Here is a 27497-nt window from a genome sequence, read left to right on the forward strand (position 1 = left end):
AGCAGATCTTTATAATACTGTATGTCTGTCATAATTAAACAAACTGAGTCTGGAAAACAGTACACACAATTGATTTGGATGCGGCCAAAAAAAAAAACCAAAAAAAAAAAAAACCAAACTCTAAAACATCTACATATCAATGTATCATAGAAAACATTTGAACTTTTGAATCTGAAATCCTCAAGATGTGAAACAGAATCGAAGAAAAACTGTCAACAACTGATGAAAACGAGGATGAAGAGCATTTTGCAAAAACGATTAGAGAGTTTGAATAGAGGGAATGGGGTGACTTTAGAGTTCTTCCGAAAAATATACTAATAGCTGTTCATTTCAGGTTATTTTTCCTGAAAATCTCTAATTATATACGATATTTCGATAGATTACTATTGTATACAAGATGTTCCACGGAAAAGCAACGAGCTGTTTTAGAGAGACTATGTAGTTTCATATCTGTAGATCAAAGTGAAAGTGAAAGTAATGGTATAAATATAGTGATACGATCCTCAATTGAAATTCTCCACCTTCATCAAACCACAGAACGCTACTGAGTGGTTAACAGAATTCTTCTTCGGAGTACTTGCTTCGCCAGGTTGAAAAACAAATATGCTTTCATTGGGTCCAGTTAAAAACTGAATCGGGCACTATATTGTGAAAATAACTGTATTTTGATAAGAATTATGTTACGTTACAAGTAATTTGTTAGTCATTGTAATTGAATTATTCATGGAAATGAAAGTGAATTTGTTAAAGTCTTTGGTTAGCGATAGAAACATTGCGGATATATAAACTAAATCATATTGCAGACGTTCAGAATCTAAATAAAAACAATGATGAATACGGAACAGGTATTAAAAAGAGCAAAGTTACAAATTGCGAAAATTCATAAAAAAAACCTTACAATTCTTTGAAATTCATGAAATTAGACCATGCAGATACTTAACTCGTTATAACGAGATAATTAACTAATTATAACGAGCTATTAAATCGTTATTACGAGATACTAACTCGTTATAACGAGTTTTTTTTTTTACTTTTTCAAATATGAGCCTCTCCGGCTTTCGTATAAAACTAACACTATCTGTTTAAATTAAAAGCTCAAGACAGAAAACATCAATATTTTAGCGAGAAAAGTGGAAGTGAATTTGCCTGTTTCCATCTTTCTATGCCATATCATTATATTACTATCCTTATTGTTATTTGTTTAACCATTACTTGTTGATGTGTTGCGCCAATAAAGAATTTGAATTTGTTATCACTCCTTTTCCTTTGCTGATATATGTATACAGTTGTATGCATTTTCATGGTGCCCTTTGAGGGCCCTTGATTGAAAGAAATAGATATGTTCTCTGATAATTCCTGGATCCACTCCTGCAACATGACACATGTATTGTTAGTTATGTCTGAAAAACACCGTCTGTTGAGCCCTGCGCGCTGAGAATCAGTGACATTACAGTCCTTTTTGAATGCAAACGAGATTTTAAAAATGGACTGCGGCTATCATATCGATCTAGATAGTGCAAGTAGATACATGTATATAGGCCTAGTACATGTAGGCCTACAAGGTGCTAGGTGTGTGTCGCATGAATTGCGACTGTCGAATTTATTCTAAATTGATCAAGTGCAAGGCCACGCCCTCGGAAAATTGTTCAGTGATCGATCTTTCCTGAGGTAAGATGGAATAAAATTTTCATAATTATTGATTCTATTTGGTATTTGGTACCATAATTTTTCATCTTACGACCTACTTTTAAAAAAATTTCAACTTTGGCCATAACCTTTGAATAATTAGTTGTAGGGCTTTCTACACTTCACATGAGTAGCCTATTCCTTGTAAAAAAAAATACTATAACTTTAATTTCTTTGGTTACCATAATTACTTTGCTACTATATGAGGTTATAGTCATAGATCAGTGTTTCGCAAATGCACCTTCGAGTTAGAATAGGTCCTCAGTTTCCCTTGCTTGTCGAATTAAATCGCAAAAACCGAGGCCCCGTGTCACAGCAGGTGTGGTACGATAAAGACCACTCCTTATTCAAAGGACGTAAGCGCCGAGCACAGCCCTTCACCGGCAATAGTGACGTCTCCATATGAGTGAAAATTTCTCGAGAGGGACGATAAACAATAGGCCTATACAATCAATCTGAATCATCATACATAGGCCACGACGAGGGAGTTTGCGTTGATTAGGAGTAGCAATCATGACGTCACAATCCACAGCTGGCGCTACATTCTATGACGTCACAATGTCTGAAGTAACAATATAGAGTTTCATTGCGACGTTGACAGGAAGCATAGATCTACAAATATAGAAATCTGCGTAGCCTTATTTTCTAGTCTATGATTTAATATGGCTTATGATGTAAGTATTATAATATTTTCCTTGCTAATATCACAATTATAGTAGACATTTTCCACTGATGTTTTGCTTTCCTTTCAGTCATTGAATCCAATTACAGTTCGGCGGAACATCAGGAAAAAATTCAAGGAAGTGATGACTGAGTTGCTGCAGGTATCAGACGAGGTAATTTACCAAAGTTTTGTCACAAAGATTTATATGCTGAGGGTGCTACCGTTAGGGCGAGCACAGGTACAAATATATGAGCTGATTCGGAGATATTTCTCTAGAGGATCGGGGAGTGAGTATCACTCAATACAAAATTTGCCTGGGGATCCAACCCACTTCTGCTGATAAGATTTTAGAAGTAGTATTTTACATAAGGAAGGAAGAAGGCAGGCCCACGACCCCCCCCCCCCCCCCCCCCAATACGTGCCTGAGATGGCTTCTGTCAATGGAATAAGGGTGTTCGAAAAACATTGAAAAAAAGTCTGTAGGGTGTACAATAGGATGAAAAACATGTATACATAGCAATCATATTTCATATAAATGGATGGTGGGATTTTTGTAATCATGGTATCATTTTGAATGGTTCATTAAATAAAAATAATCCCTTATGGGAATTTTCAACATTTTGATTATCACTTGATTTATTTCACATAGAATTTTACAAACTTTTACGAAATTTGGACTCTAGAATATCTTTTTTTCAAACAAAACAAAACATTTTTTTTTATCAATTTCCCGGAAAATTCCCCAAAAATTCAATAGTTATAAAATAATTGAGAGCTTGTATGGTGAAATCATACTTAATAAGAGGCCTTTTAACGAGTCTTTAGTGTTTTGAGCTACCTTAAAATCAAATATTTGATTTGACCCCCCCCCCCCCGGTAATATTATATTATGTTTAAGATTATGGGTTTTTTTTTCGCGACATCAAAATCCCTTATAAGTGAATATTTTCTGTTCTAATTTTTAGAGCTCGCTTAGCTTAGATATTCAGAACAGAAAATTTGTTCTAGATTTCGTAGCCCTTGGGACTAGTGATACTTTTAACTAATACTCAGGTAACCAATAAGGCCTTTGGGCTTCTTGTTAGAGTTCGCTATGCGAGCAATCTAATTTAAAAAAAAGATTTTCTCTGAGATCCCTCCAGTGTAATGGTTAGAGAAGAAGGAGTTAAGGGGCGCAACTTTATGAGACAGGGGGTGTGGGGCCTTGTGGCCCCCAGTGGATCAAGGGCAAAGCCCTGGTGGGGCCCCAGGGGCGAAGCCCCGGAAGCTCCTGGATTTTACAATTTTATAGCTGGCTTGAAAAATGTTTCCCATGTAGTCATTTCTACCATTTTTTGTAATGTTTTGTGAAATCAATAAAATAACGCAAATTTCAAGGGTTTTGAAAAAAAAAAAAACCAAACCCCCAGTTCTCCCATTTAAATGTAATTCAATAAATCAAAAGATTTTGTCATTTATTTCTCCTAGAGTGGAAAAAATTATGGCATGCTTCTTTCATCATTTATATTATTCTAAACAAGAGACCACGAGTTACCTTAAATTTGAAAATTTTAGGGGGTAAGGGTCCAGCTGCGCCCCCCCCTAATCCACCACTGATATATATGTAAAATGATATTTATATTTCACAGAACTTTACTGATTAAATGGAATAAATTCCTGTTATCAGGGCGTTGAGCAAAGTAAAAATGAAAGTGTGAATGAAATTACAACATTTTCTACAGATTAAGCAAATTAAATTGAACTTTTCCCTCAGAGTCACAATGTGATACATGCACCAAACATAAATGCATGCAAAATAAAGGTTTTACAAACTTAACAAACGGAATGTATAATTCTCAATCTGAAATATTCATGCTGCATGGTTCTTGATTATCAACAAATTATTTTGATATCCCAAATTTGATAGATCATACGCCATCACAAGTCAATCATTTGATGGATACATACGAGACAATACATGAACATTTTCACTGAAACAAGTGACTGATCAGGCCTAGAGGAAAAGGATATATTAAAAAAGAAACAACCCAACGAAAACAACAATTCCCCACCCCCCAATAAAAAAAATACAGTGTTCTAATCATGACAAGATTTATTCAATTAAACTTGATTTATCTGTTGGTATCAACACAACATAAGCAACACAAATCAATCATTATATAAAATAGATACATAAACATGTCTTCTAACACTACAGTTAAAAAGAGTTTAAAACTAGTAATGGAAATAAATAGTGACCTTTAAAAGGACATTAAGAGTAATGCCAATTTCTAAAATTTCACATAATTTTCAATGTTTTGTCTTAAAATTTTAAAATGGAATTTTAAAAAAGTGGGGAATAGAGATCAAATGTTTAGATTATTGGCTAAAATACTGAATTTTATACAAGATTTTGAGTAAATCAATTTAAACTTTCTTAAGAATCGGTGTTCTGTTTGGAAAAATATATCAACCATATTAATAAATTACAACATTTGAACAAGTTCCAAGTCTCAAGTATTATAAAACAGAAACACACGTATAGAAGTATGAAAATAGAAGATATATTGGATGAAACAGAAACTGTAATATCATGCAGATTTAGAACTTTTTAATTAATCAATCCTTCCGCCACAGAATATAGTCCCTGCCAAACCCTTTCAAAATTTGAATTGACAAAATTTTTTTCAACTGGATAGGGTTCAGTAATAGATGTGTAATATGTTTGCACCAATGGAATCAGTAATGAACCAGTGAATACTTAGATGTAGCATCCTGTATTGTGCTCAAAAGCTTAGCAGCTTACTTACTTCTTTTTTTCCAAACAATTAGAATGTGTGCAAATGAATCGTTCAAGTTATTTCCTCTAAATAATAAAAATAAAAAAATACGCATCTATTTTCAAGTTTAAAACAATTATAATGTAAAACTTATACGGTACCAATTTTGATGCACCAGATGCGCATTTCGACAAATAATGTCTCTTCAGTGATGCTCAAGCCGAAAGTTTGGAAATTCGAAATGACTAAACTTGTAAGCGCTAAAAGGAAAACTAAGCTTCAAATTACGATCCCCAAATTTTTGCTTCCTGGACAAAAATTCAATCTGCTGTATAAGATGGCTCCTCGTGTAACTTTTTGACAAACATTCAATCATTTCAAAGTTGATGAACGGAAGCTCAGAGGTAGCTAGCGTTCGCCTCATAAACAGGAGGTCGTGAGTTCGAGCCCCGCTTGTGCCATGGCCGCGTTAAACCCAAGACGTTAACATAGGTAGTCTTACTCCTTCGCTGAACGCTCGGCATTTAGAAGTGAGAATCACGGGTCTTTTGGATATTTCATCGTCGCTAGCCATAGTTACTGAGTCCGGTAGTGTAAATGGAGACAATAGTCGTGGCTCGCGACGATGTGCAAACCATATCAAATATACAAAACAAATGAAAATATATACAAACTCGTGGTTTCCTTGATCCAATACAGATACGATACTCTAATCACTCCATAAACAAAACATAAACATGTTTCTATATTTTACATCTCTTTTCGAACAAAAAGTAGTTGTTTTATAATTTCAAGTGTTATCATATATATTCATGTGCATGTAGGTCAATAACTACACGATACATCTACATACATCAACTGTATCATCATGCTTTAATTGGATAATTGATATAGACGTACACATTTGTTTGTACAATTAAATATGTGTGCATATTGTATAATTTGGGATTATAGATATAGGCACGATTCATTGCCTTAATTTTTCTCAGTTTGATATTTTTCAATCGTGGGGGTGCTAGAGTGTCTCAAAACATTTTCCCACAAACATCGTGTGTATGTGTGTGTGTGTGTGTGTGTGGGGGGGGGGGGGGGGTTCTACTAATAATTCGCATGATCATCATTCGCTATCAAAGCTTTACAAGGCATCAATTTTTATTAGGAAGAACTTTATTATTCATATTTTTAAAAATCTTGAAGAAAAATAAAACCCCGTCTTAATAGATGAATAATAGAATTACATTATGTATTTATTGACACGAAATTTTTTTCAAGATTTAAGATATACAATGGGGAGAACAGTAGATCTAAAAATAAATGTTCATGAAATATACATTACATTCCAGTAAATCCACCCACCATACGCCTGAGATCGAATGGAATCGGGCTCGCTAATCATTTGTTCGAAGTTAGTTAGAGCGGAAGATAATATTTTGTAGTACTTCACCTACAGCTGGTGACGTCTCAGTATGAGTGATTTTTTTTTTTTCACGGAACGTAAAAACAATCAATCAATCAATTAATTAATAAAAGTTGATAAATATCATTCATTTAAATCATTTTAATAATATTGGAAAGGAATGAGATGAAAATTATCAAAATGAGCGTATCTTTAAGTGAACCCTATTTTACTGAAATTTTAACTGCTCAAATAAAAGGACATCTCAAACTCAAGTTGATTGATGTTCGAGATACGCAAGCCGAGTATTTTCAATTACACACTGTTACACTGATTTGAGAATCTTGGATCAGACTGATCAGAATATCTTTCTTTACACTGATCACTGTAGTTCAGGGAATCTTGGATCAGACTGCTCCGAGCCATTCTCTCACCAGAGGGCGCGCTACGCAAGCTTCACTTAAAGATTGTGCTCTGAACATCGTTAATTAGCTGTGTGTCTTTGATTCAATTGATCTGAGTATGTTTTATTAGACTGATCAGAATATTTATGACGCAGTATTTTTTATTAGGCTGAAATTATCAATATCTTTAATTAGAGCTTTTGAGAACCGACTTTCTCATTATCACCAATGTGAGATCGACTTTTACCCATGTGTAAAGGCAGGAAAGATCTTGCACTGCTGCGACGTCATATTTGTTTTCAATTATATATATATATATATATATATATAGTTCCAACAACACCCGATACCTAAAAGTGTCGGATCCACAACATGGATACAAGGTCAAATACAAAAAATTATACAAAGTACTAAAATGACCAACGACACGAACAACCAGATTGTCTTTAAGATTGCTAAAGATAAAAAACCCCATGTAGTCTGCGTTGTAAATACGTTTGCAGATTAGTGTAGTTGTAGTGCTAGATGTATTTATACATGTATGTAGTTTTTGTTATTATTCTCTGTTGATATGCCACATTATGTAATTCTTTTCGTTTGTCCCGAAAATTTGACAATCTAGTGCTTTGTGTGTATATATATATAACTATATATATATATATATATATATATATATATATATATATATATATATATATATAACACTCTAAACACTTTGTTGAAATATTTCGACCGTGCTACCGATCTTCTTATATACATTGATATACTATCATCTCTCTGCGTCTCTCTCTTTATATATATATATATATTCTCAAGTCTGCTGAGGTAAAGATAACTGTATTGATGTATACTAAATCATTATTTTTAAACATTTATTTAGCGGAAATACAAAGCCATCCAGGAGAATGACAATTGTTTGATGGCCACTTTTGAGGTTGGTGAACTTTTACTTTCATCAAGCAGTTTGAAAACATGTTCTAAATGCCGGTAGTTCTTCGTTTACTGAGTCACATGTGTACATAATATAAGAATATAATAATGGAGTCACTCGGGTAAACTATTTACAATTGTTCTCGTCCGCCACCGCGCGTTGTCAATATTTCAGATTATAGTATTACTGATGGGGGTTTTATGAATGGCATTTGATACATGTATATATACAGTTGTATGGTCTAGTCAATGAACCTCAGGACCCGTAACAAATTACAAAAGAATAAATAGATACATTGAGTATTAACAGACAGTGAATAATCTTTAAAAAGTCGTCATTAATGTGGGGCATTGTCAATGTTATTCCTGGTTTTCATGTTAAATTACCAACTCAACACTATGAGACCGTTTAGGTAGGCGTTTCTCTTGTTCGTTAAACATTAGTATTTCTTGTCATGTTTTAAATTGCAGGGAATGGTTTTGAAGAGCTTCTTAAAAGAAGAGGACAGGGTCCCTAAAGAAATAAAAGAAGCAGTCAGAAATAGTATCAAAGACATTCTGTTGGTAGGTAGATACTAATATTATGATTGGAAACTTCAAAGTTCAAAGTTCAACAAGAATAGGGGCTAATCCATCAAGTTTTCTAAAAGCTACCTTAAAAGTTTTTTTGTGAGCAAGAAAGGGGGTATCCTAAATGACGCAAAATAACTTTTGAAATCTAACGTTCTGACCAAAGAGTTTTACATTACAACTCATGTCGACAAAAGATGTTAAAAGAGAAAGAAATTCCTATTAATTACAGTTAATTAGCCAACCATTCATTGTCAAATAGGTTGCTCATAACAGCTGCAGAGATTCCTGTATATACTTTGGATAAATCAGAAATGGTAAATTCGTACAGATTTGGAGTTTAAAAACCCTTCATTCTACGAAATATAGTCTTTTCGAAAACCTTCCAAAATTTGAATTGACATGTACAAATCTTCAACTGGATATGCTTAAGAAATAAATTCATAATTTGTTTGAATCATTGAAACAAGTATTGAACCCGTACCTAGACAATTATAACATCCTGCGCAATTGTCCTCAAAAGCCGAGGAGCTACATGTAACTTCCTTAAATTACTTTGTACATGTATGTAAAACTTATACGGTACCAATTTTGATACACCAGATGCGCATTTCGACAAATAATGTCTCTTCAGTGATGCGCAACCGAAATGTTTATCAAAGCATTATGGAATGACACAATTCTCTTATCAAATAGTCAAAGTACTTGACTAAAATCAAATAATCACATGATGATATATTTATAATAATACAATATAATACATTCGTCTACAGCAGGGGCAGACAGAGTTTGCACCAACTGATGATGAAATACAAAAGAGAGCAAAGGTACGATATAAACGAGTTATTTAATCTTTTTGTGACTTTGGGATCTGTATTACACTGTACATATTGCATTTAACATTTTTGTAAATTCTTACATTATGATTGATTAATCATCAATTCGAGAATATGTTATTTAAAAAAAATCATTGACAAATACATGCATCTGCATCCTTCAGTGGAGTACAGACCTTAAATTGAAGTTAAATAAAACTTACCTTCTAGAATCAATGTGAGAAATATCAAATGCTTGACGTTTAAAACATCCATTCAAATCTACATGTAAACTTATGAAATATATTTGAAAAGACAATGACGAATTTGAATGATGTATATTTCCCCTTTTATCAAGACTGTTTTATTTTGTTTACAACATATTGATGTGTAGGTAATCATAAAATTGATCGCTGCATCAATAAAGAGGCAGCTATCAGGAAATATCCGAGTACGAAAGCATCTACTCGATGAAATGGCGGTAAGCTTACCAATATAACTTCCACATAGAACAGTCTGTCTTTTCTAAAACCTTCATATATTCATATCTTATGTTACTTGTATTCATTATTGTTCGCATTGTCACAATATTTTTTTGTCAGAAAATGAAAGCACTAGAGAAAAAGAGAAAGGTGCACGAAGAATTGCTTGTAAGTTCAGTTGTTACTATGATTGAAATTTTTCTTGCCTGGGTGTACTGGAGAGGGTACCTGTTTGTGTTCATGGAAATGTAATGGTTTTAATAGAAAATTACAGATGCTTTCTTCAGTGATTGAAAAGATATTGAAATTCACCTTCATTAACGTTAACAGATTTGGTAGCATCCTTTTGACTTTGTCCTTGTTGTTCATTTGTCTTACTTGGTAACACATCTATGCAATGCCATGCAGATGAAGGAACTTCATTTTCTTCATTTTCATTCATTCAAAATTGTTCAGAGTTTGCAGTGAGTGGGCACACACAAAACACACTTTACACAAAGTTGTAAGATCGCTGAGAGATGCAAAATTGGTCAGGTCTCTCTAACGATTTTTCAACATGATGTCCAACCATCACCACGATATCTCAGAAATCCCTCAGTGATCTCCAGTTTCCCTAAAAAAAGACGATATGCTCAAATTCTCATCGCAACCCAATCTCCTTTAACATATATACAAAATGAACTTTTCAAGGCTTTAACATGTAAGAATATTTTTAATTCGCCCAAAGGGTTTTCAATGGTGGTTTAAACTTGCTGCTTTGAACATACTGGATTATTGATATTCCTTCTAAATCATGCCGCCAGTTCCTTAAGCTCAAATTTACAAACAAAGGAATATATGCCGTCAACATAAGCAACATTCTTCGTGATAAAAAAGTTCAGTCGTGTATTCTAACTTATTTCAAGTTCAAGTCTCCACCCAGTATTTCCTACAAGTATACTACTATTGCATCCAAACTTTTTAATTATAAAGAAACATTGCAGTGCCTAGATATTGATCATCTTATACTTAATCCACTTAGGTGTATAGATCTGAAAAAAGTTTTGCGATTTCAAGTTAGCTAAAAGTTCTTCAGAATTTTTTAGAATCCACATTTGATTTACACCACTTCTGGCATATGTAGTCGAACAGTAAGTTTGAAGTTTCTCCTTCACAGCTATTACTATTTTCGTGAGGCGCAAAGATAGGGCTTGGTAGAGCACTTACTGGATCCAGCTATGTATCGTTGTAAGGGTTTTTATGTACTTTAGGAATCTAAAGTACATATTCATTCGACCCACCGACTGGGATACCAAATGTGCCTAAACCTGAAGCATGGTTTTGAAGAATTTCATCTTTCGAAAGGGCAGTTGGAGTATAAGTAACGATTACCAAGAGTGGAGTTAATGCCAAGTTCCTTTAATATACAGTTGTAATAATGAGCCTTGCAAACAAAGACAATGTTGTTACAAGCTTTGTAAGCTGGAACCAAAACATATTTCTCATGTAACCTATCTAATTCTTTTATCACTTCTGGTTTACTAAACACAGAAGGGTAGATGGTACATGTATACTTTTGTTTTAATATGTCGAATGCGGGATTTTAATATTTCTCTTATACGTTTAATCCGTTCTAACAATGTATCAAGTTCTTTTTCATATGTTGTCCATCGTCTGGCATAATCATCAATGTGGAGGAAGAAAACAATCATTAGGCCTACTTGAATGCATTTGCACACGAATATTGTGCAGTTTGAGCCCGAATTTGAAATTAATTAGTTATCCGTCTTTGCTACGCACGCAGTCGACCAAAATAAATAAAGGCATTGAATTTAATAAAAGTATCGCTTCAATCACTCTTACGTTTCCACTTTCATTCATTACAACTACTTTTAAAAAGGGGGAGACGACGGGGTCAATACATCAAGCATTGTATGTACATGTAATAACGGAAAAAGTTTCTTTTTAATAAAAGGGGGGGGGGGGTGTTGTTGTGTTGTGTTACTACATGTATACATGTGCCTGCGTCACCATTAGTGATCATAAACTAGATGTTCTAGACAATGACTATGTTTAAGTAATTTATTTGTTACCTCTATGCAAAAGAGTTCCTATTGCCATAGCAATTTAAGATTCTAGACAAAGTTTTCAGCTAAGACAATCTTAGTTAAGATTTGCTTAAGTTCGTTTTGTGATCCATTTAAGTCAGCAATCTTAGGTAAGTTCAAATCTTAATTTAAAGTCAAAATTTTGACTTAACTTTAAGACAGTTTTATGATCCCGGAGCCAGGTCTTCAAACATTATATCGGAATTCCCATGGACACTTATTATGCTCCTTTCTTAGCTGACCTGTTTTTATATTCATATGAAGCAGAATTTATTCCGAAACTTCTACGTGAGAAGAAAAAATCTCTTGCTGTGACCTTCAATTCGACATTTAGATATATCAACGACATTTTATCTATTAACAATAATAACTTTCATTCATATGTCGACTTGATATATCACTGCGAGCTCGAAATAAAAAACACAGCGGAACCGTCCACTTCTGCTTCATACTTAGATATTTCATTGAAAGTAGATATTAACGGCAAACTAACAACACAACTTTATAATATACAGGATGATTTCAGCTTCTCTATCGTCAACTTTCCATATTTATGTAGTACGAGTTCCATTATCACCTGCATATGGAGTTTATACCTCTCAACTGATTCGATACGCAAGAGCCTGTTCTGCGTATGGTCAGTTTTTGAATTGAGGCAATCTACTGACAAACAAGTTGATGGTACAGGGGTTTCAACAGTCGTTTAAATTCAGCATTTCGCAAATTCTATGGTCGTTATAACGATCTAGTTTGCCAATAAAACCTATCATTCGGTCAAATGCTGTCTGACGTGTTTCATACCGATTGATAGACCGTTCGTGGCACACTGATTTTGACTACGGATAACTCCGTTTACCTGATTAAGATATAGGGTTCACGGCGGGTGTGATTGGTCCACAGGGGATGCTCACTCCTCCTAGGCACCTGTTCCCATCTCAGTTCTGTCCAGGGGCCCGTGTTTGCCCAACTATCTATTTTGTATTACTTATGGAATTTATGAAATTGATCACTGTTCGCTATTTTCACCTTTCATCCACCTCTTCTTTTTCGATGTAACTGCCCTCTAGTGTGATGCACTTAGACCAACGGTGTTCAAAGTGTCATCAGCCCAGAACTGAAAAAGTCGGGGTCGTTTTCATTGCCGCACTCTTCAACTGCCGTCACGACTTCTTCGTCAGACCGGAAATAACGTCCACGGATATCCTTTTCAAGCGCTAAGCGTAGCTTAAGCGCTTATTGCCGCCAGTTGGATTTTGCTTTCGTCATCATGTTTCCGGTTTATCGCCACCTATAGGCGAATTTATGCATCGCTGTAGTCAACAAGTCGTGTTTAAAGTAGTCGTAATTTTGCAAACGATCTAGCACGGAGATAAAATTCATATCTGCAGTTGCATATCCCCCCCCCCCCCCCGGAAATACAGTTCGTTGAACAGTGAATAAAATATGTATAAAAAGGGTGATATTTTTGTCCTCATTCTTGGGGAAAGTGAGACACAGATGCAGGTCATTCTTCAGTTAAAATTCCCATTTGAATCTGCGTCTGTAATAATTAAAGTGATTCAAAATCTAAAATTGAATAAGAATATGTATATGAAACCGTTTTAACTAGGGTGCCTTTGCATTGTTACCTTCGCATGGCGCTTAGAGGCCAGGAAAATCAATATGCAATGTGCAATCTATAATTAGAAGCCACGTCATTAAGCTATGCACGAGTCAGGGGAGTTTTCCACGTGTGTTTTGTCCGACGCAGCAAAAATGTGTGCAACACAGTAAAAAATTAACTGATCCGCGTCCATTGTGAACGATAAAGAATTTGTTCACGATTATGCTTTGACAGCGAAGGACAGAGATCGGTGTCTCAGAAGGACGATATTACGTAACTGCTTACACCTTCCCCGATCATATATGTAAGTCGGTCATGCAGAAATTTAGAGGATGCAACGGTGTAGCTTAAGCTTACTTAATTAATTCTAAACGACCAAGATATTCTTCAGAATCATCGTAAACACAAATTTGATTTTGTGATTTAGTTTCAAAAATGAGACTAAAAATAATAGTCTTGGGGCAAGGAAAAGATAAAAGGTACAACATTATATTATATTATATTATGGAAGACAATACCCCGGTTTCAAGTATTCAAAACACCGCGTGGAATTTTACGAGGGCTGTATACTGAAATACATATGTTTAGAACAAGTGTTAGATAAACATTGCCATTGTGTCAAGCATGAATGTGAAATGGTTTGCGGTCCACAGCACGCTACATACAACGAAAAGTAATCGTGTTTTCAATTTCTTTGTACCTCAAACAAACAATTGACAATGACATGCATATGCTACATGTATTTCCGAACGTACAAATGATGAAGAAGGGCGAGGGGCATGGATGTACTGTCGTTGTTCCCTGTCCCCACATTTTGTTTTCGCTGAACGATCTTTTCATATAAAAAAGATGCATTTAGTTTTATGATGAGATGCCTCTTCATTATTCCTAACAGCGGTTTGAACATTGCCGTTTGAAAATTACTTTTGTAACTTTTCAGTGCCTAGTTTGGGATTCTCATTTAGCTATATTCACATGTTGTAAATCTTGCATATTTATTGCGAGTCACTTCTGGTACGTTTTTTTCATATTAGAACTCCTACACAAGCTTCGAATCTTATGGTTTTTTTGCTAAGGTTATTAGCATTTTCATATAAAGAACTGTTTTATAAAATTAAAACAATGGCAATGTGTATTATATCTCATTCAGACAAACGGATGAGTCTCCTTTGCAATATGAATATGAGCTTTTACACAAGAAGTGTTGATGAGTACAGCGTTTAAGGTTGATCAATCCTCATGTGACTTATCAATAATTATGGTTAAAAGTGCAAAAACTGTATTAATTTCCATTCAATATAGTTAAATTTAAACAAAAACCATAGAAAATGTGTATGTTGCCACATTTTTAAAGATGTCAGACTTAAAAATACGAAAGTATATGTTAACATCAGAAAATCACACATTTTCGTTGTACAGAATAATTAAGATAGATAAAATCTTGTTGAAATGACAAATTTTAAATGTCAACAGCTAAAAAAAACCGTTAATTCATAAATATGTATAAATTAATTGTGGATATTAGGGAAATCATGCATAATAGACATGCAGTAGAAGAAATACCAGCATAGGAGTTATTGCCCTTGACAACACTTTTTTGATTATAAAGAAATGATTATCTATAGAAAATATACACTTTTTCAATATCAATAGTTTACCAATTTTTTTATTTTATGCAGTGAATAAAATTCCTCTGAAGATATATGTCTTTCATGCGCAAAGTTTAATTTGATAAAGATTTTTACAAAAACCTATGACATCACACGAGGTTCGATTAACCTTAATGTACCTGTACAAGTCATACAGATGCATGTTTATGTGTGTATTTAAATGATTTCTGGTAAGGTTATGAAATGGATGTAAAGCGTTTCATAATCCTGCATTATTGGTGTGTTTTGACATGTGGCATTTGTTAGTGTATGTGGTTATGTGTAATTTTCTTTTTTGTCCAGTTTGTTTGTTCCTTTTTATTATAAGTGACTTACATATATGTATCAAACTATTGATTTGTTTCATTTCAGTTGTATTCTAAAAATATTTCATACACTATTTAAGTGGAACAGAACAGTAAGTTAGTTGCGTAATAACAATTGAACACTTTATACCGAAAACTACCATTACAACTGTTTTCACATTTTCTACTAAAAATGTTCTTCTCTATAACATCACATCTGTAAGAGAAAAAAATGCATAGTCATGTAGAGCATTTAATGATCCTGGGACTGGAGCAGAGTGGATCAGAAACCCTTGCCTTGGGAAGATGGGTGGGAGCTAAACAGGGTATAAAGTGTTCATTTTTCAAATATTTGAATAACATAGCCTTAAATGCTATTGATTGATTGTATCTTGTTTAACGTTCTTCTCAATAATTTTTAATTCATATGGAGACGTCACCAAGACCGGTGAAGGGTTTCAAATTTAGGCCTATGCTCGGCGCTTACGGCCATTGAACAGTGAGGGTTCTTTAGCGTGCCACACCTACTGTGACACGGGACATCCGTTTTAAAGGCCATCTCCGAGGACCCGTGACATTCACACCTGATGCCGAGAGTTTGGTGTTGGAACTGTTACTACCTGTTTAACGAACTTGGTCTGTCGCGGCCGGGATTCGAACCCCGACCTCCCGCATACAGAGTGAACACTTTACCTCTGGACCACCGCAGCGGTGGTAATGCTATTGATACTAAATTCTGATTATAGATATTTAATAAGAACAGGTGTCCTTTACCAAAATTGTAAATTTCATGATCCAAGGACAGGGTTTTAGTTTAGTGTGGGATCAAAATTATCATAGTGACCATTGTTTTAATATCATATAAAATTTATATTTCAACGTGTTGAAAAGTTTCAGGACATTGCTTCCAATCCATATTTGCTATTTTCTTACAGAAAATGTACTACTTAGTTATGCGAAAATAAAGAATAACGCATAAACCTTTTTTTAATGTTGTTCCTGCTCATTAACATTACATACATAATTCATGAAGTCAGCTTAGCGCTTTTCAGTACTTTCAGTACTTTGATTCAAGTTTGGAAATAGGAAGAAGTCGCTAGGAGCTAGGTCAGGCGAATAGGCAGGATGTAGTATTAATTAATACCCGTTTCGCTCTACAGCATCCATTGGAACTTTGCAAGAGTGGACTCTCGCGTTGTCCTGTTGTGGCAAAACACCTTTAGAAAGTCTACCTCGGCGTTTTTCACGGATGGCGGTTCTCAGCTGGTCTAGCAAATTTGCATAGTACACTCTAGTTATTGTACTTCTCTTAGGTAAAACGTCCAGCATACTAACGCCCTTTGCGTCCCAAAAATACTGTGGTAATCACATTGCCAGTAGATGGTAGTGTCTTGAACTTCTTTGGCCTCGGGGACCCAGGCCCTACCCACTCACGACTCTGAGCTTTATTCTCTGGCTCATAATGATAAACCCAAGTCTCATCTACAGTCACCAGACGCAAAAGAAAATAATCTTTTGACCTAAAACGCTTCAACAAAGCACTGTATACTGATGCTCTGGGTGCCATTTGCTCGTCGGTAAAGGATTTGGGGACTCAACGGGATGTTAGCTTGCGCATACCTAAACCATCACGTAAGATTGTTGAAACGCTACCATGTGGAATGCCTAATGCTTGCGCTATTTCTTTCCCATATCCTACAAATTACGTTCAACGGGCGATAAAAGTCAGAGTGGATCCGTACCTCGAAAGTCCCGTAGTACAAGTTTACATAAAATAAGTACACCTTATATGATTAAAAATAAAAGATGGGGCTAGAATATGCCATGGGACTAACATAATATACAATGAAAAATACACTCAACAAATTAAAAACATAATTTGCTGTTTGGAGTGGATGAAGGGGAGGAAATGGATCAAGATTTTCTACTGTCTAGAAAATCAAATAAACTGTCAGGTGCTCAAATCAATTCAAACCTAAAACTAAAGTAGAACGGGATCAAAACAAAATCCGGTAAAAACAATTCCCGAGATGATATAAATTACTTTATGCTTCACATTAATACGAATATTCCAGAATACTTCAAATACTATCCCTCGATTTTTACAAAGTTTATTGATAATTTACAGATGACAGTTCAGGTTACGGTCTCAATTGAGGAGTGTAAGGAGGCACTGGAACTGGCTAAGGTATTTGTTCACGTTTATTAGCTTTGAGTGGGTTCTATCGAATGATTTCTTTCATGGACACATGTCTTTCATACACGTATAACACATGGATACGTGCAAGGTATCTTTGGTATTGCCTTTTTTCCAGAGTTTAACTTTTGCGTGGAATAATATTATAATTCCAATGTTATTTATTACAGTTGTTTTGATTGGACAAAAGTAAAGCTAATGAGAATTTACACATCAATAAATCCAAAAACGCTATGTATACATACGCGACTGAAAACAAATGATATAGTGCGGGGAAACTATTCAATGTTTTGAAATTGATAACACAGAGAAAGAATCGGAATTATAAGAATCAAACATTCTTTTTAAAGAATTTATCGATGTGTAAACTCTGGACATTTTACTCACAAACTTAAAATAAAAGTGTTTTACATTTTTAACCAGTTTGTGAGTAAAATGTCCATAATTTACATATTGATAAATTCTTCAAAAAGAATATTTAATCCTGTAATAAATCCATGATCATTTATCGTATCAGTTTACAAAAATTATTGAGACTATTCCATTTGGCAAACTCTCTTACTATTCTAAGTTATATAATTTTATCAACATTCATGGAAAACGTTCGAAGAGAATTTCATGTGAGTAGATTTTCATTCTTCCTATATGATCTTCTGACTATAATTTTCTCTCTCGCAATTTTGATATTGTATATTGTTCTTATGGAAAACATTTAAAGGTGTAAAACTATGTTTATGTTTAATTAACAGTTGAACGTCCAGGCCATCCCCTCTATTAATGAGGAAAAAGAAAGAGAACAAACTGAGGTATGTTTCCCATTAATTAATTTCTCTGATTTGTCTGTTATTCAAGACTTACCAAAAGAAAGCCAAAACACAATCAGCCCCAAAATTAACACCACTCCTCTGCTAAAAGTCAATGACTGGTTTTCATGGGTGGAAGGTATTCCGAAAATTTCGGCATAAGGAATATGAAAGATTCAAAGAAGGTGCAGGGAGGGGTAGTAGGTATTCTTGATAAGCTAATCATCGAATGATCCATGCATTTTAATGATCTACATATATGTAATACGTTTTTTTTCTTCAATAAATGTGCACATAGGTAATGAGTTGAATGACGAAACATACTGGTAACCATCCGAGAATTCATTATAGCATTTTAAATTCTTTACATAATCCCCGAAATACACTTTTAGTACGGTTTCATATCATTCTTAATCATTGTACAAATAGATAAATGGATATGCATAGCACCAGTTAAAACATTGAAAGAAAACAGGAATTTGAAACTGATTAGAAATTCTCATAAATAATGGAAAAAAATCGGCAATATGGCATCATCTATGAGGTACATGCAAAATTATTTAACCGAAGACATGTCTAATTGAAAAAAAGTTAACATCAATTGTTTTTACACTATTCTCTAGGAGGCTGACACGACTTAGTGACCGAGGTATAGAGAGAAAGCTTAGACTTTCTCTCATTCTGTAGCAAGCTTAGAGTTTACCTCATACTGTAGCACTCTACCATGACTATTGACCGGGGTATAGAGAGAGAGCTTATAGAATTAACATTATTCTGTAGTACTATATCTTGACTATTGACCGGGGTATAGAGAGAGCTTATATAGAAGTTAGATTATTCTGTAACACTCTCACATGACTAGTGACCGGAGATACAGAGAGAGCTTATGGAATTTACATTATTTTGTAGGAGTTTAACATGACTATTGACCTGGAGAGAGAGAGAGAGAGAGAGAGAGAGAGAGAGAGAGAGAGAGAGAGAGATATTTTATAGAATTTACATTATTCTGTAGAACTCTAAGATGACTATTTACCGGGGTATAAAGAGAGCTGATATAGAATTTACATTATTCCGTAGCACTCTATAGTGACTATTGACTGCGATATAGAGAAAGAGCTTATAGAATTTGCATTATTCTGTAGCACTGTATGAAACACGATTGACTTTATTGTATAGAACGCTAAGTGAACTGACTGAGGTATAGAGAGATACTACAGAATACTAGAGCTGTTTATCCACAACAAATGTAGTGATTAGTTTTCGCCATTGTTTATCGTTGTTTCTTTTACGTCAGTTCGAAAAGAATACTGATGTAGGGACGTCACTAGATGAAGGTTAGGTGTATCAAAAACCCATGCAGGACTGTAGCGGTGGGGGTTCTTATTTGCCATTTTTTACTGAAATACCATTATGAATATATATGTTTGGTAATAGAGGACGTGCCTTTGATACTGGACCCCTGATGAAATCACCGACAAGTATTATAGACCAATCCATGGTGCAAATCTGAACATTAACGTTTTTTCGTCGAGTGGTTTCTATCTAATGACTATCTGTCGTTTGTAACTTTCGTAATTTTATCAACATGTAACATGTCTTTCATACATGTATAACACACAGATACGTGCAGCTTATCTTTGAGATTATTGAGGCTATTCCATTTAGCAAGCTCTCTTACTATTCTAAGTTATATAATTTTTATCAACATTGTTTTCACAGAGACATGAAATAAACGTTTTCATGGAAAACGTTCGAAAAGAATTGCTTGTGAGTAGATTTTCAATCTTCCTGTATGATCTTCTGACAATATTTTTCGCTCGCGCAATTTTGATATTGTATATTGTTCTTATGGAAAACATTTTAAAGGTGTAAAACCAAGTTTATTTTTTATTAACAGTTGAAAGTCCAGGTCATCCCCTCTATTGATGAGGAGGAAGAGAGGAAGACAAGTGAACTAGCTGAGGTATGTTTCCTATTTTGGTGATTTGAGGACTGAATTTCTCGGATTTGTCTGTCACCCAAGTCACACACTAAGAAAACAAAAATCAACCGCAAAGTAAACACCACCCCTCTCCTAAAATGTCATGAATGACTGGTTTTCATGGATGGTCAGTATTACGAAAATTTCGACAGAAGGAGTATGAAAGATCATTCAAATAAGGTGAATCCGGTGGGGATCCTGGTTAGAATGGGTCCTAAATACCCCTTGCTTGTCGTAAGAGGCGACTAAACGAGGCGGTCCTTCGGATGAGACTGTAAGAAACCAATGTCCGGTGTAAAAGCAGGTGTGGCACTATGATCCATGCGTTTTAATTATCTAACATATATGTAATACGTTTTTCTCAATGAATTTGCATATGGGTAATGGGTAGAATGATGAAATATACTATGTCTATCCATCAATGAATTGATTACAGTTGTCATTGTAATTCTTTGCATAATTTCAGAAATACACTTTCAGCACGGATTCATATCATTCTACATCATTGTACAAATAGATAAATGGATATAAATAGAAACATGAAAAAGTATTAAAGAAAAAGAAAATTTTAAAAATGATAAATAATAATAATTCTTATAGTCACGGGAAAAAAAAACCGGGCATTATGAGGTACATTAAAAATATATGACTGAAGACATGTCTGCTGGAAAATGTTAACATCAAATCAAGTTTTACATTATTCTTTAGGAGTCTAACATAACTATTGACCGAGATATAGTGAGAGCTTATATAGAATTTACATTATTCTGTAGAACTCTAACATGACTATTGACCGGGGTATAGTGAGAGCTTATATACAATTTACATTATTCTGTAGAACTCTAACATGACTATTGACCGGGGTATAGAGATAGCTTATATAGAATTTACATTATTCTGTAGAACTCTAACATGACTTCTGACTGGGGTATAGAGAGAGCTTATATACAATTTACATTATTCTGTAGAACTCTAACATGACTATTGACCGGGGTATAGAGATAGCTTATATAGAATTTACATTATTCTGTAGGAGTCTAACATGACTATTGACCGGGGTATAGAGAGAGCTTATAGAGGATTTACATTATTCTGTAGAACTTTAACATGACCATTGACCGGGGTATAGAGATAGCTTATATAGAATTTACATTATTCTGTAGGAGTCTAACATGACTATTGACCGGGGTATAGAGAGAGCTTATATAGAATTTACATTATTCTGTAGAACTCTAACATGACTTGAGAGAGAGAGAGAGAGAGAGAGAGAGAGCTTGAGAGCTTGAGAGCTTATAGAATTGACATTATTCTGTAGAACTCTAACATAACTATTGACCGAGGTATAGAGAGGGCTTATATAGAATTGACATTATTCTGTAGAACTCTAACATGACTAGTGAACGGGGTATAGAGAAATACACAATATTCTGTAACGCTGAAATATGGCTATTGACCGCGGTATAGGGTAAAAGTTTATATAGAATTTACATTGTTCTGTATAACTCTAACATGACTCGTGACACACACACACACACACACACACACACACACACACAGAGAGAGAGAGAGAGAGAGATTATAGAATTTACATTATTCTGTAACACTGTATGAAACACGATTGACTATATTGTATAGAATGCTAAGTGAACTGACTGAGGTATAGAGAGATACTACAAGATACTAGAGCTGTTTATCCACAACAAAAAGTATTATAGACCAATCCACGGTGCAAATCTGAACATTAACGTTTTTTATCGAGTGGGTTCTATCTAATGACTATCTGTCTTTGTAACTTTCGTAATTTTATCAACATGTAACATGTCTTTCATACACTTGTAACATACGGATACGTGCAAAGTAATTTTGGTATTGCCACATGGAATGCTTCATTTTTCTCAGAGTTTAACTTTTACGTGGTATAATATTATTATAAAGTCATGACTATTCATCGTATAAGTTTACAAAAATTATTGAGGCTATTCCATTTAGCAAGCTCTCTTACTATTCTAAGTTATATAATTTTTATCAACATTGTTTTCACAGAGACATGAAATAAACGTTTTCATGGAAAACGTTCGAAAAGAATTGCCTGTGAGTAGATTTTCATATTGTATATTGTTGTTATGGAAAACATTTGAAAGGTGTAAAACTATGTTTATTTTTGATTAACAGTTGAAAGTCCAGGCCATCCCCTCTATTGATGAGGAGGAGGAGAGGAAGACAAGAGAACTAGCTGAGGTATGTTTCCTATTTTCGTGAAATGAGGACTGAATTTCTCAGATTTGTTTGTCACCCAAGGCACACACTAAGAAAACAAAAATCACCCCCAAAATAAACACCACCCCTTTGCTAAAATATCATGAATGACTGGTTTTCATCGATGGCCAGTATTACCATAATTTCGGCAGAAGGAATGTGAAAGATCATTCAAAGAAGGTGAATCCCTTGGGGATCCTGGTTAGAATGGGTCCTAAATATCCCTTGCTTGTCGTAAGAGGAGACTAAACAAGGTGGTCCTTCGGATGATACTGTAAGAAACGAATATCCCGTGTCAAAGCAGGTGTGGCACGATGATCCATGCATTTTAATTATCTACGTATGTGTAATACGTTTTTCTCAATGAATTCGCATATAGGTAATGAGTAGAATGATGAAATATACCGTGTGTATTCATTAATGAATTGATTACATTTGACATTGTAATTTCAGAAATACACTTTCAGCACGGATTCATATCATTCTACATCATTGTACAAATAGATAAATGAATATAAATAGAAACATGAAAAAGTATTAAAGAAAAAGAAAATTTTGAAAATGAGAAATAAGAAGAATTCTTATAATTAAAGAAAAAAAGGCATTATGAGGTACGTGCAAAAACATATGACTGAAGACATGTCTGATTGACAATTTTAACACCAAATCAAGTTTTTACACGACCTTGGTATAGGGAGAGCTTATATAATTTACATTATTCTGTAGTACTGTAAGATGACTATTGACCGGAGCATCGAGAGAGCTTATATAGAATTAACATTATTTTATAGTACTATATCATGACTATTGACCGAGGTATAGAGAGAGCTTATCTAGAATTTACATTATTCTGTAGAACTCTAACATGACTTCTGGCCGGGGTATAGAGAGAGCTTATAGAATTGACATTATTCGGTAGCACTCTAACATGACTAGTGACCGAGGTATAGAGAGAGAAAGAGCTGATAGAACTTGCATTATTCTGTAGTACTATATCATGGCTGAGTGACCGACATATTAGAGAGCTTACAGATTTTACAATATTCTATGAAACACGATTGTAGAAAACGCCTATTGAACTGACTGAGGTATAGATATATATATTACAGAAAACTAATACTGTTTATCCCAAACAAATGTAGTAATTATTTTTTGCCATGGTGTATTGTTGTTTCTTGGGTATCTTTTTACGTTAGTAATTTTTTCACTTATGTAATGACGTCATTAGATGAAGGTTAGGTGTGTCAAAAACCCATGCAAGACTGTAGCAGTGAGGGTCTTATCAATTACACTGTGAGATACCATTACGAATACCCGTGTATATATTTTTAGTAATAGAGGGCGTGCTGTTTGACTTACGTAGCCTTGGGGAAATTGCGGACAAGCTTTAAGCCAGCCTATGGTGCAAATCTGAACGTCAAAGTCCTAACGCTTTTTGACACTTATCTCTAAAACTTAATTAGAAATATCTATATTTGGTATGAGACGTTTGACCTCGGGACCTCTGATAGACAACCAAAGCCAATTTTTTTCATTAGAATAACCATGATACAATTAGGACATTGAAGTCTCTTTAATAAAGTAGCGACAGAAAGACAGATGGATAGACCGTATATGATGTATATGACCCCGATTTTTTCTCTTGTCTTCATAAAGAAATACTCAAAACAGTAACAAAATGTTAATTTTCAAGGTTTTCTTGGTAAAGAGTATCAACTTAGTGAAGCATCATGAAAGAAGGAAAAATTTTCAGTCAAACTATCAAGACATCAGAAAATATTTTTTGTCGAGTTACGGGAATTTTATGAAAATTATTCATTCTACAGTAATACTATCTTATGTAAATTTCAGGAGGAAAAAGTACAGAAAAAAATAAAGGATAATGTCAAAATGAAAGTAGACGTAAAAAGGAAACCAGAAGGGGTAAGTCACAAAAGTCCAGAAGGACCACGGGTCAAACATCTGTGTGATGTGCTATGACTTGATACCCGGAAAGGTTGAGTTTATCTAATCAAATCAAATTGTGGACGTCGTGTTGTTTGTTAAATACGCACCACAAAATCCTCGTGATCATTAAAACAACTGAGAGAGAGAGAGAGAGAGAGAGAGAGAGAGAGAGAGAGAGAGAGAGAAAATCAATTGGGTCAATTTCTAAAGAAATATCTTGTCGATAGCTTGAAATTTTATACTTATGCGAAAAAGAGTTTTGGAAGTCAAAGAGCATATTTTGGCTCCTCAAATTCTAATAACAAATTTTAATCGGTGGTGCTTTATCATTAGTATCTGAAATTATAGAAATTAGGACGTTAACACGTACTTCTTAAGGAGATCATTTGTTTTTCAGAGATTGAAAAGAATAAGAAGACGCATTAGACGTCTATTCTGTTGTGTTAGGTAAGTGGAAGTAGAATACAGATCTCTTTCCATCATATGCATCTTTATCATACAGTTCTAACAATTAGGAAGAACGTTCTCGTGGGAAAGGAAAAAATATAGAATTCATTGATACATCAGAATCCTTTGTGGGGATTTGAATCGACGTCATTGTCGATATGTAGAAGTGAAATATAACGCATGAAAATTTCTCTGGACCACAAAGTCAAGATCTCAAGATTCCCAATAAGTAATAAATGATTATTATACATTGATATATTTTTCTTGTTTGGCCTTCCCCTATCTTATTCTAAATTATCATCCCTTTAAATGCAGCCACTGTTTTCTCGGACATGGAATCAAATTTTAGCACATCAACTCATGCCAAGATGCTTAAAAGTTCGAAATGACAGAAATAAATATTTTACCATTTCAACGACGCAGACCACTTTAGAAATTGCCAATCTGATCTATATCTAAACTTCAAATGCGCTTTCACGTCAGGGAATTCTGGGAGGTGAAGTTTGATTGAATAATTCCTGATATTGTTGTTTTCGGTGAAAAAGGAATCTGTATATTACATAACGTCTTTATTGTAAATCATTAAAAGAACTGAAAAAAATACTTTAAGAACGCTAAAGTGATATATATTACTTAAGAGCTATTTTAGAAATAAGACGTATTGAATTAAACACAATTAGCTTACTAGTATCTAAAATACCAAGATGAATATTCATCACAACACACTGCATGTAAAATTGAATCGTAAACATACATTTATGTCATAAATTCTTACATCCACACAGAATATAATCACTTGTTCAATGATGCCTGCAATATTTTTCAGTATCAAAAATTCGAAATTATGAAAACTCTCTTTCTCTCTCATAGCCGCCGCCTGTCAGCCATAGCTTCATTTATATTCTTTTATCTTTGATTGCAGAGATGAACATTCTACCTAAAGAAAAGATACAGAACATGAAACTACCAGACATATGATTTTGATACAATTTTGTACAGTGTATATTTTGTTATTTGTTTTTTATCCACAAATTCTTTAAACGAAAGGGGGAACACTCGAGCTATTGTGCTGTTTGGCTTGCCCATAAACTTTTTTCATTGATCTTTCAACCTTTGAATTTTATGGGAATTGTTCCAAAGTGTAGCTTCAGAAATACATCTGAGGTAAGCTTTGCTGACAAAATTCACTTACTGTACTTTGGTTTATCTTATCTGGAACGAGGCAAGCGAGACATATCGCTGTGGTGAATTACCAAAGCAATACTACCACTACTACTTTTGGCCATCCAGGGAATGCCAATTTCGCAACTAGGAATGGGGACAGGGACTGTTCAAGAGAATGAAAATATTTCATCCTTTTGGAGATGAATTAAAGCTCCGTTGTTCTCTCAGAAATATATTTTTGTAATGTTTGAAATAAATGTACATTGCATTTAATCGATCTTTTCTTCATTTCTAAAATATGTGTCTTAAACTATGTTTGAATTCAAGCCATCCTTTTAGATATCTATATCATACATATGTATAAAAGCGCCGTTCTCTCCGCCACCCCATCTTAAAACTACCCTGATTTTCTCAATATCGAACAGGCCTCTGTCTACACTGTGTGGACCGGACAAAATCATTATTTGAGAGATACAAGTCGGATGTCCCGGCTATGGGATCATGATCACCAAATGCGTCCTACTCAAATATTGTCCACTGATGGGAGAACGCGGTGATTTCTATTTGATTCATCTCCCCTTTGTATATGTGTATCGGCCCTGCCTTTTTAAAACTATGGAAATGTGATTGGCCTTCAGAAAGTCAAATATTCAAGATGTCGGGCAATAATAATTGTGAGACCTTAGTCTGCGTTGTATAAAGTTACAAAAATACGAAATACGGCGCCGTGTCAAACTTAAGACGTTCAACATATATAGTAACTGTTCCTTCGGCAAACACCTGTTATTGGTAAAATCACAGGTCTTCCAGATATGACGTTAAAACGGAAGTCACTTCCGTTTTAACGTCATATCTGGAAGACTTGTGATTTTACAATAGGCGTTGGAATGATAAAGAACCCTCACTGCTACGGCTCTGAGCGCCATGCATAGATCAACATTTGTGATACTGTACCTAAAGCTGGTGACGTCTCTATATGAGTGGAAAAAATGGAATGGGACGCAAGACAAACGATTATGGTTAACTTTGGATCTTACTGAATCTTTGCTATAACGTATCCGTAATTTGAAGAAGATCGACGCATTCGCTGTAATTGTGAAAAGTATTCATTTTAATCCAGCTGAATTGAAAACTATATGGATCATTTATTTATTCCTTTATAAGAAGATGCATTGAACCCAGACTTACGTATCCTTATGCAGGAAGAAAAAAAGGAAATTAGCGTAATACCTCTTGAAAATTTTATTTGGTGATATTGGCCACGACTGCTCTTTACATTTGTACAATGAAAGGTGAAGATAACGAACAGTGATCAATCTCATAACTCCTACAGGCAATACAAAATAGATAGT

At 34.4% G+C, this 27497-nt stretch overlaps 2 protein-coding genes across 2 annotated transcripts; both read left to right on the forward strand.

Moving 5' to 3' along the window:
* Positions 1–2459: 2459 nt before the first annotated feature.
* LOC125657174 (uncharacterized) lies at positions 2460–17834 on the forward strand. The gene is made up of 7 exons (XM_056144857.1): positions 2460–2522; positions 7790–7843; positions 8311–8403; positions 9183–9236; positions 9619–9705; positions 9827–9874; positions 17479–17834. Exons 1-7 carry the CDS (start codon positions 2493–2495, stop codon positions 17557–17559), a joined length of 447 nt encoding a protein of 148 aa, XP_056000832.1. The 5' UTR covers positions 2460–2492; the 3' UTR covers positions 17560–17834.
* A 119-nt stretch (positions 17835–17953) lies between these two features.
* LOC130046345 (uncharacterized) lies at positions 17954–26369 on the forward strand. Its single transcript, XM_056144858.1, has 8 exons — positions 17954–18353; positions 20070–20117; positions 20248–20313; positions 22375–22422; positions 22504–22569; positions 24439–24510; positions 24932–24981; positions 25904–26369. Exons 2-8 carry the CDS (start codon positions 20091–20093, stop codon positions 25920–25922), a joined length of 348 nt encoding a protein of 115 aa, XP_056000833.1. The 5' UTR covers positions 17954–18353; positions 20070–20090; the 3' UTR covers positions 25923–26369.
* Positions 26370–27497: the final 1128 nt, after the last annotated feature.

Source organism: Ostrea edulis, chromosome 7, assembly GCF_947568905.1.
Source record: "Ostrea edulis chromosome 7, xbOstEdul1.1, whole genome shotgun sequence".
Taxonomy (NCBI): domain Eukaryota; kingdom Metazoa; phylum Mollusca; class Bivalvia; order Ostreida; family Ostreidae; genus Ostrea; species Ostrea edulis.